Source organism: Sceloporus occidentalis, unplaced genomic scaffold (genome assembly GCF_023333645.1).
Source record: "Sceloporus occidentalis isolate IW3139 unplaced genomic scaffold, rSceOcc1.0.p SCAF_126, whole genome shotgun sequence".
Classification (NCBI taxonomy): Eukaryota; Metazoa; Chordata; class Lepidosauria; order Squamata; family Phrynosomatidae; genus Sceloporus; species Sceloporus occidentalis.
The window spans coordinates 2205578-2222555 of record NW_028317106.1 but is presented as its reverse complement, the minus strand read 5'-3'; the positions used below and the strand labels follow the sequence as shown (position 1 = coordinate 2222555).

The 16978-nt window shown below is 43.4% G+C and overlaps 1 protein-coding gene across 1 annotated transcript in view; it reads right to left on the bottom strand.

The window, feature by feature from the left end:
* Positions 1–960: 960 nt before the first annotated feature.
* Positions 961–16978, bottom strand: part of LOC149281952 (syntaxin-8-like) — a 44326-nt gene continuing 28308 nt past the window's right edge. Inside the window, exons 7-8 of the mRNA XM_089498845.1 lie at positions 8817–8918; positions 961–1049 (exon numbers count right to left, since the gene is read on the bottom strand). Of these exons, the coding sequence (XP_089354971.1) occupies positions 961–1049; positions 8817–8918 (191 nt within the window). The remainder of the gene's footprint in view (positions 1050–8816; positions 8919–16978) is intronic.

Below are 16978 nucleotides of genomic sequence, written 5' to 3'. Positions count from 1 at the left end.
ATGCACACTTACACCGGGGCTAAGAGGCTTTAAATCTATCCCCCCAGAGCTGAGCGGTTTGTAAGTGTACTGATATTACAGGAGATATGAAACCACAGACCGTCCCGGCGTTAAAGGTGGGAGGTCTGGTTAACTTGTATTAACCCCTTCTCTACCGCAGAAGCCCCAAGGTTTGCCCTTAAAGTTGACGGCCTACGGGCTGGAGAGGTAGGGAGAGGGTTAACTGCGGAGAAGACAGACTGAGCATTATAAGAAGAAGAGACTGGGGGGAGACGGACGGGTCTCACGCTCAGCCACCTTATGAGATAAGATCCTGGGAAAAGTATACTTGAAAACGGCATCTTTGGAGACATTCATACATTCATTACAGGCTGGGGTGGGATGGAGGGGGTCGGGGGCTCTTTGTATTGCCAGAAAAGCAAAGAAAATCAAATATCTTTTAGTAACATTTTATCCCCCCCCCCCGTTAATCCACAATATCAGTCCTTGTTCTAAATTTCCATGTCAATGAGATGCTAAAAAGCGTTTAATCAGTCAAAAGTCTACATGATAATAAAAAAAAGAGAGAACATGTCTAGAAATATAAAGTTATCCAAGCAGAGGGCTTCAGAACCTCTTCCCAAGAGCTCACATTCTACTCCCGCTCAACGGCAACTAGAAGCAACCATTACATTCAACTCGTACCCCTTGAATATATGGATTGCATTAAGCGCTGCGTAGATTGTTGGCGCTACATCAATAAAAGATAATAATAATAACTCTTGATAAAACCAATAAAATTCTACCAGAGCGTTATATACTCCCTGCAGTCCATGGGCTGAAATGATCTATCGCTGTAGAGCGTTGGAACAACCCATATCTTGGCTGCAAGTGCGATGGCTTCCAATATTATCCGCGTTGTCCATCCTGAACACAAGTCTGACGAGTCAAAAACAAACTCGTTGAGTGACAATGAATCTGTTATTGCTGAACGGAGTCAGACGTGTCGGCCGAGCCGGATCCAGCCACCATCTTATTCAACTTGACTGCAGTTGAGTTGATCATCGTGTCTGACAATCGAGAGAATCACGCAAGCCAGTGGTCGTGTTGGTCAGAGAAGATGGGGGTTGAGTTTAATGGGGTAGCTGGTTGGCTTACCTCATCATAAGTTGTCAAGTTGGAGCCCATTTTCAAACTCATCTTCAACAAGTCCACTAAACCTTTCACTCAACGGCCAACTCAACGGCCAACAGATGTGACTGGAAATTGACTGGACTGAGTGTAGGCCGTTGAGTGGACTTGATTCACAGTTACGCTCACTCAACTCCCGAGAGCCTGCCTCGTGATAAAAAAGTGTTTTGCGTTACTTAACTTGTGTCTGTTTTCCAGGTTCTTCTGGACATCAAAGGGTTAAGATGCAAGAAGAGCTGACAATTATGGGGCAATTTTTTTTGCTAGAGGATAAGGGGGTTAAACCTTGCCAAGCAAATATGGATGACAGCTAGACAATCTGACGGGGGGGGGGGTGAGGAGGGAGCAGTTAGTGGGGGAGGTAAGAGGAATTTAAGGGGGGTTGGGGGTAAAATTAAGCAGTACCCTCCAGCTGTGCATGATTTTTCTTTCTAAAATTGCTTGAAAAAAATCTACATGTATATATTCACACATCTTTCTTTTAGGAAATTGCTTTAATTTTCCTTTCTTGTCCAACTCAAACATATCACTGTCAGACCCTGCGGCAATTTTCAAATTCCACACAAAATATTAAGCGCAAAAAGAAAAAAAAAAAAAGATTATTTTCAGTGGGGGGGGGTTATATATGGTGGACGCAGTAAATTGCCCAGAGGTTTTTCTCTCCTCCGCGGGCTCGCTGGAAATATTGAGACAATCGCGTCGGATAATTGATGTGGGAGCCTCCTGGTTAATTAGACGTTGAGGTCGCGATTAACTAAACTCTACGCTCACAACTGCGGAGGGGGGGTGGGCTGTAATATCCAGGAGTCACCGCCATTAATACGGCACCGATACTCTCCAACCAAGCGATTTATCATGATGGAGTTCAATGCAAAAGGGTCACAAAGAAGGCTCGGAAGATGGGTTTACATGGTTTCAAACGTTTTCATGCCCTTTATTTCAGAGAAAAATCTGAACTCATTCCTATAAGGTGAAATAGAGTTGAAGGGCCGCTATCAGAACATTTTTAAAGGTCCATTATTAATTTGGGGCCCGGGGGCCACTACCTGTCTGAGCCTATCGTGTTAATGCCTTAAGGTACCCTCTGTTAAAAAAAGCCAACCCCCTCTTTCCCTTAAGCCTCTATGTACCATGCTTCCTGACCGCCATGTAACAAGTCCCTACCGATATTCAATGTGGGACCATGGGGGTCCTCCACAGGCCCCATACAACTGCCTCCCGCTAATGGTGGCCTTGCGCCATCCTGTGGCTCTGCATGCTTTGGCCTTAGGAAAGAGAACAGAGGTTCACATTGTTGGAGGGTTCGGGTACGGAGAAGCTTCCCCTCTCCCCGCCGCTGAGCGCTCTCGAAAAGTCTCAGATCCATCTCGATAAATGATCGTTACTACGCACAGCTCTGCACTCGCAACAGAATGGGGTTTGAAGGACTCTCGAGCCGAGACGAAAACAATGAGGCTTCTTGTGCGCGTCTTCAATCCCAAAGGAGGTCTCTACATCTTCGGCTAAATTTCCCCATGAGGCCAACCCGCTCGAGAACTCTTCAGCCAAACCGAGTCATTAATACGTGCGCGAGCGGCACAGAGGACCAGAGAGCGGCGGCAAGTGCCCACATTCTATGACCCGGATAACGAGATAGATTAATGGCAACTCCAACCACGCCATCTGTCTATCTCACGCCGACGAGGATATCGCTCCAACATACAGATCGATAGTGATGGATTCCTGCGTTTATAGCCGCATTCTAAGAAAGTCCTGGAAGAAATGAAATAGAAGAGACCACGGAATGGTCGATTTGATAAATAAGGCGATTCGTATAAATGTTGTGTAATCTCTCTGGCAGTTGTTAATACGGCATTCGGTGGCAGACGCTTCAGGTGGAAACTGGTGAAAGCTACAGTGTGAGACAATAAGTCTCATAACAACAACACTGGCTGAGGATGATGGGGGTGGTTTAACATCTGAATAGGTTTTCAAAAATGTACAAAAATTGCACCGAAAGAGAGCTTTAATTGGTGCGTCTTGGGGCAGCAGCTAATAAAAGGAATAAGGAAGTTCCAGAATGGTGTATATGTTGCGGCAAAAAAATATAACTTTATAAAAAGCATGAGCTATCTTACTAAGAATCAAACATATACAAACTACGGAGTGAGTGAAAGATGGTCGGCTGATTGCAAGCTCACTTGCCCTGCGTTATGCCGTCCATTTTCACGCGCCCGGCGGGAGACTTCCCGAAGCGGTGACCTTTTACAGCAGTGAAAGGGTGTACACGAAACCTTTGGAGGCTTCTACACATGAAACCAGTGGGGTATAAACCGCCTGGAATAGGGAGAGCTTGTTCTCTGTCTCCTGGGTGATGTATTGCCCCCCCATAGCATTCATCGCACACTAATTCTCATTTATACCCCCCACCCTCAGCTCTGCAAATAAAGTCTATGAAAAGCGAGAGAGGGGTGAGGTTAACCGGAGTGGGGAGCGGAATGGCTGATCTCTGGAATACATTAATATCCCTTGGTTGGGGTTTTTTTTCGGATGGGAAGACAATGGGCCAGCGACTCGAGTTTCTGGGATCTTCAAATAAAGGCTCCCTGCTGTCAGGGGCAGCGGGACGTGGAATGAAGGCCGATATCCCCCGGCTCCTCTCCTTGTTGTGCCTTTGGCGCAGGCTGCCGGCTCTCTGTTTGGTCGTTACTAGGCGTCTTTGGAAGAAAAATGGAGGCATTTCCCCGGGGCATTGAAGACTTGGTTTATTAGGCAAATAAAGCTGGTGTGAGACACTTTAACGGGGAGGGGGGGTGAGTTCAGGGGATGGTGGGCAAAACAGAAGGAGACCATTATTTATCTTTGTCTTCGCTACAACAAGCCTCGCGAAAGCCACCAACACAGGTCACGGTGCTTTATACAGCATCCGACAATATCCACGAAGTAAGAGATGGCGGCAATATTCCGTCGATATCACTGCCTTTGTTATTAATGGACCATGAAGGCATAATTTGTTTAATTTGCGCCCTATAATTACTCTTACTTAACACAAACATCCCCTTATCAGTAACCGGCTACGGGGTAAGAAGAGTCCTGGAGTCCCTAGCTGGTACCCTGCCCCTGCTTTGTATGTCCTGATGGTCTAGGGCTCGGGGCAGAAACATCTAAACCTCCATCGGGGAAGCACCCCTTGGTAATCCATCTGCACTTATATCCACTGTTGACCCTCTAGAGCACCTCAAAGGACCATATTACCCCTGCTAGAGTAATAACCCTTCCTTATCCACCACTAATAGGTCCAGGAACTCAGCCTAGAACATCTCCTTTATCTACAGCCTTCTCTAGTAATCTGTTTTCCAGCAACCATCCTTGAAATTGTTTTTGTATTGCCCAATAAACGCCATTAGAACTTCCTAAGCCTTCTTAGGAGCTCCTTAATATTGCCTCCAGAAAGACTCATCAAAAGCTCCATAATCTTGTGTCGTATTCCCCCACCTTCTTTTGCCAGCACTCACTCAGATGCTTCCTGCCCCGGAGAGTTACCCACCTGCGGCTGAGCTCCTGACGCGGCAGAGATATTACAAACTCGCTTTGAACCGATTCCAGAGTTGACAACGTTTCAACCCCTGGTCCGCGGAGCCGAAGTAGAAGTGCCCAGATATTACGGTTAAGCCCATATCCAGACACTACGAACGCCATGATGCCATCCCGATTTCTTTCAAATAAATCCCAGCATTATTTAGAAAGCAAATTATCTTTCGAGAAGTGCCGGCCTCTGCGAGAACGGCCAACTTTTTGAAAGGTTTGAAGTCAGGCTTCTGGGCATTAGCAAGTAAAAAAGTTGCAAAAGGCAGCTAAAAAACGCAGAAAGTCCAGATTTATGAACCGCTTGGTGGAAGAAGAAGCTGCAACTTGTTATAAGAGCCGGAGGTTAACCTGTACGCTGCCAGATGGATGGAGTCACAGAAACCGGAATACTTCGTTTTAGTTAAAGAGCAGAATTCAATATGGCTGCCGCGTGGCCAGTCAGTAGAATCTGCCAGAAGAGCAGAACCGGTCGGTCCCCGTCTAGTCTCGTCTTAGATTCAGGAGCCGTATGTCTATCCCATAGATCTTACGACTTCTCACAGCAGAGTTACCGTTCATGGCACCAGCTATAGTCATAGCTTCAAGGTTGTGAGTGTCGGACCTCATGCCTTCCCAAAACGTTCTCACAATGTCCAGGCGTAGCGTCGGATTTAAGTTAATGTTTAAGTTATTCTCAAAGGTCCACCTGAGGCATTAAATAGCCGTTTAGTCTGGTCTCAACATCTCTCTTAGTTGGATGGGTCCAAGAACTCACTAATGGGTTTATCCATTAACCCCCAAATCTAAATGTATATACTTGTTAGGGAGTGCTTCCTTTTTTGTATCTTTTGGGTTTTTGCATTAAAGTATGGGTTTTCGGTTGAGTTGAATATTTTAGTTCACTGACTTTATCCCTTGGCGAGTTTCTCGATGAGTAGTGACGTCGGTGAGTTGAAATGTTTATATCCGTTTAAAAACTCACAGTTTAGCGATGAAACCCCTTTGTGAACTCGTGTCCTAAATCGTGATGTGACATGGGTTTTAATCTCGTGTTGTCCAGCTGTGACCCAAAATGTGACGTGAAATACGAAGGAAAAATCACTCTTTTTATTACGTGTAAAACTCCCCCCGGCAATGCGAGCAGAGCAAAACTGGAATTGTGTTTCTGACCCAACAAACACTCGTAACAGGAAATGACCGGCCTGATTTTCTTTTAAATCTTTGGATCGTCGAAATATATATATTTTACCGTTTTTCTGAACACGGGTTGGTACAGAGAACCTTAAATTAAGTGCTAATACCTACAAACTTGCGGAAATACACAACGGTTGGATAAAGCGAGGCTCTTTTCACATACTAAGTATGCCAACTGCGTATTATTATTTCCCAGAGTCTCAAAAATCTTAACATTATGAGGTTAACATTGAGGCAAAATATTATTAGTATTAGATGAAAACCAGGCCGTAGTCTAAACGCTAGGATTTCACAAACACGTGTATTCTCTACGCCGTATTGTGTTCCATTAGTAACATATTTATATCAATCTCTTGATACGTTATTATTACAAATACATTACATTTAGTAGAAACTAATTACGGGAATCTTTGGCTCAAGCAACTTCTGAGATTGAAATTCTGTCTTTGACCGTCCAAAGCCGTTTGAAGAATGGCATGGAATCCCACTGTTTAGTACATCGTCTGTTTAAAACTTGTACCCCGACGGCGGATCGGCCCCATTCGGCCCCCCCATACAGTCAAGATGTCACTGGTTAGTCCGGGGTTAGTCTAATTTTTAGGACATGAGGGAAAGTCGAAGCGCCCAGCAAAGGCTTCCATGCCCCACTTTGCTGCCTGAAAGTAACAAAGAAAAGTCATCCATGAAAACCGGAGTCTTGTAACTCGGGGATTAAGCAAACTCAGAGTTTAATGTTCCCATGATCAGACCAGACAGAACTATCTGACCCTTATGTTTTCCTTCGCTGCCTGACTTGTCCCCCGTTTGTCATCTCTCTTGGGATGAATCCCAGCGGTTCCCTAAGAAACGTTCTCTCAGTCCGTTGAATCCTAATACCCCCAGTGTCCCCAGCCAAGTGCCCACCCATGGAGACCAATCACAATAGCATTGTGGGACGCCTGGTTCGTTTTTGGTGTTTAAAAATCACCACCCTCGCCTCTGACCTTGATCTCGAATTGGGAGAGGTGGCCTTGATCTTCTCCGCATCAAAGGCAACTAAACAAATTGGGCTCTTAATCCACTTAGTTATCTGTCACCCCGTCCACTCCAGGGTCATAAGGAGCTGGCCTTTCTCTACAAAACTTTGGGCTTCCTTCTTTTTTTTTTTTTATTTAATCCCTCTGCGGCCCGCAGGAGCATAGACAGGTTTAAGATTCCTCAACGCTTGCCCCGATCGCAGCAAATGTTTCAAAAGAAAGCATCAACCTGGAACGAAAGCTGTAAGACCCAATTAAAGAATAAATAAATGTTTGTTCGATAATGGGCAGTATTCCATAGATCGGAGATCCTTCTAGTCTTTCCGTGGGTAGGAGACACGGGGTCACAGACAGTGCCGAAGAAGTGCATAAACGGACTTTATCACTAGTTCGTTCTAGTTTTAGACGCCCGGTTCTCTGGCGATCATCTGAGGTTTTTTCGGGCAATAGTGTACTGAAACTGCCCCCTTCCTGCACTCCGTTAGATGATTCTGCAGATGCCAGGACTTGGGAGTCATTAACGGTTATTGTGAACAAATATAACGATTCTGTGAGATAATTACCAGGACAGCAAAGTAACCGCCATGAGACTATAAAGGGGGTCTCTATATATCTGTCTATATATATATATCTATCTATGGCACAGTGACCCGGCTTGGATCACACGTTCCAAAAACAATCACTCCTCTACCAACATCTACAACTAAACAATGATAACGAAGGATATTATAACGAGGGCTGGACGAGTGCCAGGACAAACGGACACAAGAAAGCGTCCCGCTGCCTTATACAGATCTCTATAACTCTATCCAGCCCCCAATCTTACAAGTAAAAGATTGTTGGCCCCCTGAATAATGCCTTTCTGACTTTCAGATTAAACACATTCACACCCACTGATTTATAAGGTTTTGTTATTTACTGGATAGGGTTAATAAGACCCCTTTTAGCCAAGAGTATGATTTTCATATTGAAAGTATGAGAAAAATGGTCCTTGGATTCAAAGAGAAAGATGGGGGGGAGGGGTGGTCTAAGCAGGGTCGGGGAGGGGGGAGAACGCCTATTGATTTTTGGCAGGTTTTCAAACACCTGGCAACCTGACTGTATGAATGAAATGATATATATATATATATATATGTGTGTGTATATTATATATGTATATAAAGAGAAGATGGAAAGGAGGAAGAGCTGCTGGTGCTGGATTAGACGCTCGTCGGGCTCTGCTAGACCCACCGGCATTAAATGGGTTAAACAGGGTACATTTCAAAATCACGGGACATGAAACATGTTTGGGTAGGTTATATAGTCAGGAAGACATTGAAATGGGCTGCAGATTACGGCACTTTGGGCGCTGATCAACCGAAACCAAAATTCCATCTTAAATTCATGATTTACCATAAATTGTTCACAAAAATCTGCCGGCGGATTGGCCCTGTCCGGCTATTCTGCCCCCTTTACCTGCTGTAAAGACTCCGATCGTAATCAGTCAGGAGCCGTATGTCTATCCATGTTTAAATACCCTCCCTGGATTAGCCACTACCACTTCTGCTGGGAGGTTGTTCCACTTATCTACCACTCTCTCAGCCTCTGACCCTCTTGTGTTAGATTCTGGCTTCCATCCCCTCTTTTGAAATAAACTCCCCTCCTGTACTTTATTAAATCCCTTTATGTTTTTTAAATGTGTCCATCCCACCTCTCTCTCTCGCCGCTCCACCGGGCTATAATCAATCCATAGAGTTATGTATGAAACACTCCTCGCTCTCCCTGACTTCTGGAAATGGTCAAAGCTTTAATCAACCACAGATTTCAATCGCAGGATAACCGGGCAGGTACTTTATACACTGCCATAAATCAACGGATTCTTCACATATGGGCAAAACGTGGACAACTTACCGCAAGAGCTGGATTTCTTATCTACCAGTTTTACGTTCCGCGTTTGCCTGCGAACTTTCACGTCAGTGTTTTCCACCAGGTTGGCGAGATCGTCGATAATTTCTGTAAAGCAAAAAAATTGAAATTTGAATTTAGACAGACCTTAGAACGTTCCCAACACCTAAATCTCATACTTTCTGGAATTTTGAAGTTTAAAAATGAAAACCCAATATTGTAAACTCTCCCACAATTCTGTATATAAAGGTATCCCCGTATTTATGGCCGAAGCGGCTCAGCCTCGGCGATAGGGGTTAACGGCACAGATAATGTGGAAATGACATGTTAATAACATTGTATCCATACTGTGTATGCCAAGCGGTTCACGTGATTCCAGGATCGCATCTTGGGAACCTAACCCTTAAAACCCAACCAACATGGGTCGGAATTCTCCCACATATAAGCCAGGGAACTTTTCATTGAGGGGATCAGAGGTTAACCCCCAGACTCCGAGATGTATCGTTTCAAATCATGAGAGGATTACTGAAACGCAATCTAAATAAATCACTGGTTTTCCAGAATATTCGGCTGTGCTTTGGGATGGAAGCCATGTCTTGTTTTTAACCCAAACGATGCAATGTCAGTCGAGAACGCGCTACACGGAGGCGGCATAACCAAAGGGGGTAATTAGTACGTGACAAGCGAGTGACCTTCTGCTCCGACACTAGAAGGCATGCAAGTGGCAGGAGATGCTGGACCTCACAAGGCCCAAAGAAGGTCCTGCTTGGAGATTCCCAAGTGTAGTCGGTGTCACACGTGAATAATGCTCAGGAACCCGCTGGACGGCCACGGGCTGAGTACATGTTCTAGCTAAGGAGTTAACCGATTACCTAAACATTCTATAAGCCATTGTATTTTTATCCATGGTATCGGGGAGAGGCTGCCATGCCTGGATCCTGTATCAAGCTCTGAGCATTTTCCGTCTTACGTCTATAGATGTGCAGAAGTCCCTTCGGGCTGAAAACGTCTCATCTCCTAAATATTTCCCTCGACTCAACACAGCACTAAAAATATCAGCAGCTTAGATCTTGCGTTTTAACCCTTGATTTGCAAAGGTCTAACAAAACTTTAAGACACTTCTCTAAGCCCAAACATTCCTCAGTATGCTTTCACTTAGTATGATAATATATATATAGTATCGATGTGTGATCATTTAACTTAAACCTTTGAAAAACAGAGATATCAATAATGCAACAGATTATTTATACGACAAACTTCACTATTTTTGGACCTACATTGGAGCAGAGATATTACTGGAACGTATGGAAGTTTGTCTCCTATGAAGCTTAGCTGGCCTCAGGTATAAAGCTTTAGCTTTTCTAGCAGCACACAACAGCTAGACGATACCACAAAATGAAGATCCGAGGCTAGTCGGAAAGGTTCAATAACTATTCTGGAAGCCAGGAGTAAGAAAATACAAAGTAAACTTAAAAAAAAAATTAAAAAGGTCGAGTCAGGAGAAGTCATCACAGAGGAACATCATGTTGAAGGTCAACTAGATGAGCTAAAGTGATCTAGATACCCAAGGCTGCGTTAATTCAGAGAGATATCCAAAGAGGGAACCCAAAATCTGTATCACACCGTGCCCCTATAGACTACTGATCATGAGATCACATGAAAGACCTTGTCTACAACTTCTAAACTCAAATTAGAAGAACATTTAACAGTTCAACCTTTACCCCCATATCCACACACAAAATACCACATGGCAGTAGAAAACCTTGAACATATCTTCATAGATATATTTACAGATGGAAAAAATACACTGTTAGACCAACGCATGCAAGCCCTACCCTACTTTAAACTTAAACAAGAAACAAAAAAAGAGATATTACAGTGTTGATTAAATGAACTCCAAGGGGATGAAAAGGAGGACGATCTCCTCTGGGATGCGGCGGGGGAGGATGGACATATCTGTTCTCAGTTCGGACGCCTGCGAGAGATAATATGTTTCAACAAACGTTTGGCATAAATAAGATGTCCTTTGAAAATGAAATAAGACGTAGGCGGGAACACGAACGCAATTAGACGGCTTTGATTCCACAACCCCTCTCCTCGATATTTAGGTGGGTTGAGAAGACACGTCTCCAGAGCTACACTGTTTCATTTCAAAGCTTGCATTGGGTTTAAATTGTTGTAAGATACGAGACCCAACCAACATTGTTTCCGACAAGAAAACAATCATTCTGGAGCCTTCAATAAGTTTAAGAACTTAATGGAACTTTGAAGAGTTCCAAATAGCATCTTAATAAATATGATAGGCTGCTAATCAGCATCACATCAGGTGCCTACAAGCTATGGAGAACCTGTGGGACTATATGCCTTCTTCAGGATCACATGTTGGAACTGAGGCAGAAGTTGTGTATTTGGGGCAGTAAAGCTTGGTCCATTATGGACCGAAGAACATGATACCAACCCTGAAAATGAAACCTTTAAGAGACTTCAAGGTCAACGTCGTGGACGGCTACGTCTTAATCCTTAGAACAGAAAGTAACACAATGTGCTGATAATGCAGCCCGAAGACAGGGTGACTGATACCGTGTCCTCTGAATTAACAGAAATACAACTTTGCTCCATTTATTTCCCAAATGTTTAAAATAAACAAAGCTTTCTTCTACCTGCCAAAGAAAATTTCATTTTGTTTGATATAAAATGTAACAAAGTAACAAAATGTGCCACTATACCATACACATAATATCTACATATACACACATTATATATACATATGTATATATATAGATAAATAACGCTATCCATGATTAGATTCAATAGGTTAACCCTTTGACTTTGGGGTGTGTAAAGGAAGCCTTCATGCACTTACAGGGTTAAGCGATCTGATCCCTGCTTGTTATAATTCCGTCTTTGTAAACCCTTCTGTTTGTCCCCTAAAGGAATCGAGCTACGTCCGTGTACTCTGACATATCCTCTGGCGGATTTCTCTGTCAAACTCTGAAATTATGATATAAAGTGTGCAAAAAAAAAAAAAAAGAAGGAGCAAGAGAAAAAAGAAAAAAAATAAAGATTTTCAGAAAACTTTCCTCTCCTAAAAACGAAAATCAATTTATGGGCGCCAAAATTATTCCAAAAACCTAAACTAATCACCTGGCATTGTAGACCAATTACAGCTTTATCATCTAAAACGTAGATGCAAAAAAAGTGATGAAAAAAGACGGGATCACAGTGAATAAGAGTGTTGTTATTTTCTGAAGAAAAAAAAAAAAACATAGCTTGTCCTAAACTAAGACCATGGGCTGAAGATGTCCCCGCTTGGGCAAGCAATGGCCTTAAGACCTGGACTATCCCACTCCATAAGTAGCACATTACATAAAGTGTCGGTGTAGCCAGTCATTCCTAAAGGAGGACTTTTTCATCTGGCAAAAACTCAGCATCCTCACAAATTATCTTCTCTGTGGTCTACCAAAGCTTGAGTTGGACATCCCACCATTCCCACCACGAGAGGTCTAACCTTCAAATACTCACAATACCCCATTAAACAGGTGAAGGCAGAACTCCTTAGGAACTCCCCAAGACTCAATTAAGGGTAAGCGTGGCCTGCCGACTCCGAATGTGTCACACGCCAAGTGTATTCTATGGACTCACGCCAAGACCACCAAACTAACACTCCCAGAGCACAGCGCGACACCGCTACAAATACCGCGGTATTATCCCGGTGCCAACATATGCAATAAATTACACGCAAAAACTCATATATATTATCGTTAACTGTTTTCCTTTCTGAACTGGGAATTAATTATTATTCATAAGCAAGTTCAGGATCCATCAAATGAAAATATTTGCCTGTACTACAGCAGTCGCCTAATTATGCACTGCTTCTTTAAAAGAAATTTAACTATTTCAACACGGTCTTCAAGTACAAGGTTAATCTTATACACACGCAATTATTTACTGGGGTTCGAGGCCTTAAAGGACAATTGATATCCACAAAAAAACATTTTGGAGATTATTCATCGACCAACAGAAAACGGAAGGAAAAAAAAAAAAAATAAACAAAAAGAGGAAAAAAATAGATTTATTTTACCCAATAGATAAATGACCTTCTCTAGTTCTTTTTAGAGATGGCGTCGGCTTCATCCATTAGGAGGTATAAATACGACTAGAGGGGCCGAATAGAGCCGATTTGTCAGCAGGTTCTGTGGGCAAACTTTAATTGCAAATACCGTTCAGTCGTGACACTCAGAGAAGATAATATCAGATTCGGCGGGCGAGTTCGCCAAAAAGACGCAGCCGAGTACAGTTTTGGGTTTTTAATTTGATGAATATCGGTTTAGGAATAAACTCAGAAAACTCTGTGGGATCGTTGAACCGACTTTGAACCTCGGCAACATTCAAAGCTGCCTGGCTCCGCTTGTAGAATCGAGGAGCTTCAGTATGTTTAATTAAAGATTTTGGCCAACTCTATTCACGGAACATTGTGACAAATAACTGAAAATATTTTCCCAATCTGGTGAACCTGAAAGCCTGGAAATTTTTGCATTTTTAGCAGATGACTTCAGAACCAAAACAGATAATTTAACCGCTCGGAGTGAGGATTCCGCTGACATCAACGGCTGGCCTCGGTTGACGGGGGGTTAAACTTGGGCCACGTTTAATTGAATGATTTCTGGAGGGAATCGTTCAGGGAGAATTTAAGGGCGTCCAAGAGCTATTACCAGTTGGCATATACCACCGTGTCGCCGTGCCAACGCAAATACTACTCTTTAATGTTGCTGGAATCCTCTTCCTTCCAGATGTGGTCAGAAGACCCAATAATACTACGCAGGCGAGGGCTCTTTCTCGAAGGAGAATATTTGGGCCGTCCTCTTGCGGTTATCTGGCTGTGGATGACAGGTCGTGTAATTGAAAGCATGTGCGAGCAGAGCAGATAAGAGGCTGTAAGGCAGGCAGGGAAAGCTTGTTCTACACACGGACCTGGATTCTGCCGCGTCAAACGCCGCCGCCGCTATCGCTCCGAGTATTCATGCTTCAGAAGGATCGCTCTGACACTGCTAAGGACGCACTTAAATACCCCCACTAGGCAGAAAGAGAGAGAGAAAGGTGTGTGATTTTTTTGACATGACAACGCTAAACAATGCTGGCGGGGATCCGATTAACCCTGTAGCATCTGCAGATCTGATCGCACATTTAAAGAGCAATTAACCCCCTGAGCAGTCTTTTTAAGGATGGTGGATACATTTCCAGACTTCCAGTGCGAGTAGGGAGGTTAAAACATGAAAGGGATTTAAGAATTCTAGGGACGCCATCCAAAAAAGTAGGTTTGTATGAAATGGCCCTTCTGGCAGTCAAGAAGTTAATACCCGCGTTGGCTGTGTTTTGCCGCGGGAGCGGGGAGCAGGTACCGTTTTGACCCGTTGGACTGGAAAAATGGAAGAATGTATCAGAAACAAAACAAAGCTGTAATAAAAAGTACAGCATGCGCAGATCCCCGTCCAAAGCCAATTTCTGTTGCTGGACGTACCCAGCACACAGATGGAAGTTTATTTTGACTCACTGCAAGGCTTGTTGGTGTGTCAGATGTGCCTCAATGAATTTGTTGCGTTTGACCGTCAACCAAGGAAGTTACTCAATCTGGCACCGGAACAAAGGGTTCGGAAACAAGAGGGAGGAGGTGGAACGCGAGTCCATTCTATCCTGTGTCATGGGCTCACTTTCCGAGGGCAGAACGCGGGACCGCACACCTTTGGCTTCTCAGAAGTGATCTCTTTGGGATCTCTGGTCCCACGTGATCAACAGAGACAGTCTGTGGAACCATATTGGTCTCTGTGAGATACGTACACGGTTATAGCACTCAGACTGCCGGTGGAAAATGATTCACAGGAGTGACCGTCACAAAGTCCTGGCATATCATCATACAGTTGATGATGTCATAAGATTATTTCACTGCCGCCATATGCTTTGGCATAGCCAAGAGGAGGAGCATATGGGGACCTTAGTCAAAAACTATGGCCAGTCCTAACCCTCTCCCCAATCCAATCCATATGATTCCAACAAGTTTATACATTGTATCCATCATAAAGAAAGTAGATAGAGAAATATAACATAAAGCTTACTTTTCCAAATAGATTATTTTAGAACACATTTATTATCAATGATGTTATTTTTAAGAACAAAAAAAAAAAATGGTGATTTTTATGACGGCGGTGAAAAGGGCAAATCATTGCGTTTAACTCAAAAGACCTTTTAAAATATAATTTACTTTTAGACTTAGCTTTTAGGGCTCAAATAAAAACCAGGGGAAATAAGGCTCAATCGGGAGATTGTCACACTAAAAACGGGAACACCTGGTCCCCCTGCGGCAGAAGGGGTCAAAACGTATTTCTTTACTCAGATGACATACACCCAAAAAGAATCCCTAACGGGCATTCACACACGCTTACACATTCAACAAAAATATTTGTACACCAGGAATACAGGTGCATAACGAAGGTAATTAAAAAGAGAAGAAAAAAATCAAGCCTGACTTACAATAACACCATCTGTTCCCAACCTGAGCCGTGCCGAATAAAGTTATACGGTGTGGGCACCGCGCCGATTGAAACGGGGCAAAAAAATAAAATAAAAAAGGTCTTCGTTACGACAACCCGGCCCCACCGGCAAGTTAGATAGATAGATGCCGCAAGTAACTAACGCAAGTAGCAGGGAAAGGTAAGGTTTATTCAAGAAAGAATAATATGTGACTATGTTGAGTAATTTTTGGGTTATTTATTTTAAAAATGTTTCAGACGTTTTCCTGATACGCAACAAACTGGACACATCAGGGTCTTCTCCATCCTGGAATTTTGGTGGCTGGTAAAGTTGTGTGGTATCTTCCTGGGGCTGTATATATATATATTATTTATACGAATTCACCCAAGGTGCATTCATTATATACCGTTTTATGTGTTAACTTGGACCTTTTCAGAGGACAATCTCACCAAGGTCTCTCTAATCCCAAAACCGTGGAGAGTCATGTTGAGAGGATCCTCAAGGCACTTGCTGGATTATAATGGGTTAATTTCTTTACCCTCTTGGCCCTTCACGTGCTCAGATGTAGAGCCGTCAGAAGCCTCAATCCGTATACAGGAGATAAGGGGTCATGAAAGACGGATTGCCGGTAGTGGTCTGGACATCTCTACGATGTAAGATGAAGACAACAAGTGTTACTAATGGCAAACACAGATCTCCTGCAGACAACCTCTCTCCTCGAGGACTCTTGTGTGCGAAGTTAAACTCTTCAAGAACCCCAAATAAACCCAAGGGAGTTAACGCACTGGAAATTGAGTTTATACCAGTCGAGATGCTGGAATATCGCGACCTGAGACACGGAGAAAAGACAAAGGCGATGTCCCACTTCGACACGTTAATTCCTCTCTCGAACATGATTAAGAAACAAATCTTCATAAACATATTATATCCATATATCCTGTATTAACCCTTAAGGTTACAGAGGAACTAGCTGCTTGTAACAGTCGGCCGCTGGAAATCGGAAGAGGAACGTCTGAGGTTTGAGAGCACTGGAAATCCAACAGTGGGACTGAAGCTTTAGAAAGAGGTTAATCTTCTCTCCTTGTAAATGTCTGCTAATAATGTAACAAGCCTGATCTGCTATTAAATGTGGAGGCTGTTTTCTCTTGTTAAAAGGGGAGAAAAAAGAGGGAAAGAAAGACTCTTATCTGCCTCTCGTCTGGCTTGAGCTGTCTACTGGAAATGGAGCCATAAAAACTCTCATAAAAATCCTACCCCAGTGACTCCTTTTCATACGATCTGTAACACTAATCTTTTGGCACGCGCCACAACTCTGTAAGGGCTCTCTGGCCTTTCTCTGCTTTCCGAATCCCCCTGCAAGTCACCAGGTTTACGGGCTCGTGTTTTAACTAATATAATTTAACGACTCGGTTTCATTATCTGCTGGAAACCTGATGGATCGGTCAACTTTAAATAGTAGTAGGATTGCATGGAGTGTCTCGGACAACGAGGTATAGGCCAAATTCACCATTTAGATGCCAAGGCTTGCTGGCTGTGAAACCCCACAAACTCTCTGATCTCCAATCAAATCTGTTTAACCCTTTATTTTTCCTGCTGTGAATCACTTATTTCTTGGAGAAGAGGTTGGGTTCAAAATGAAGTCC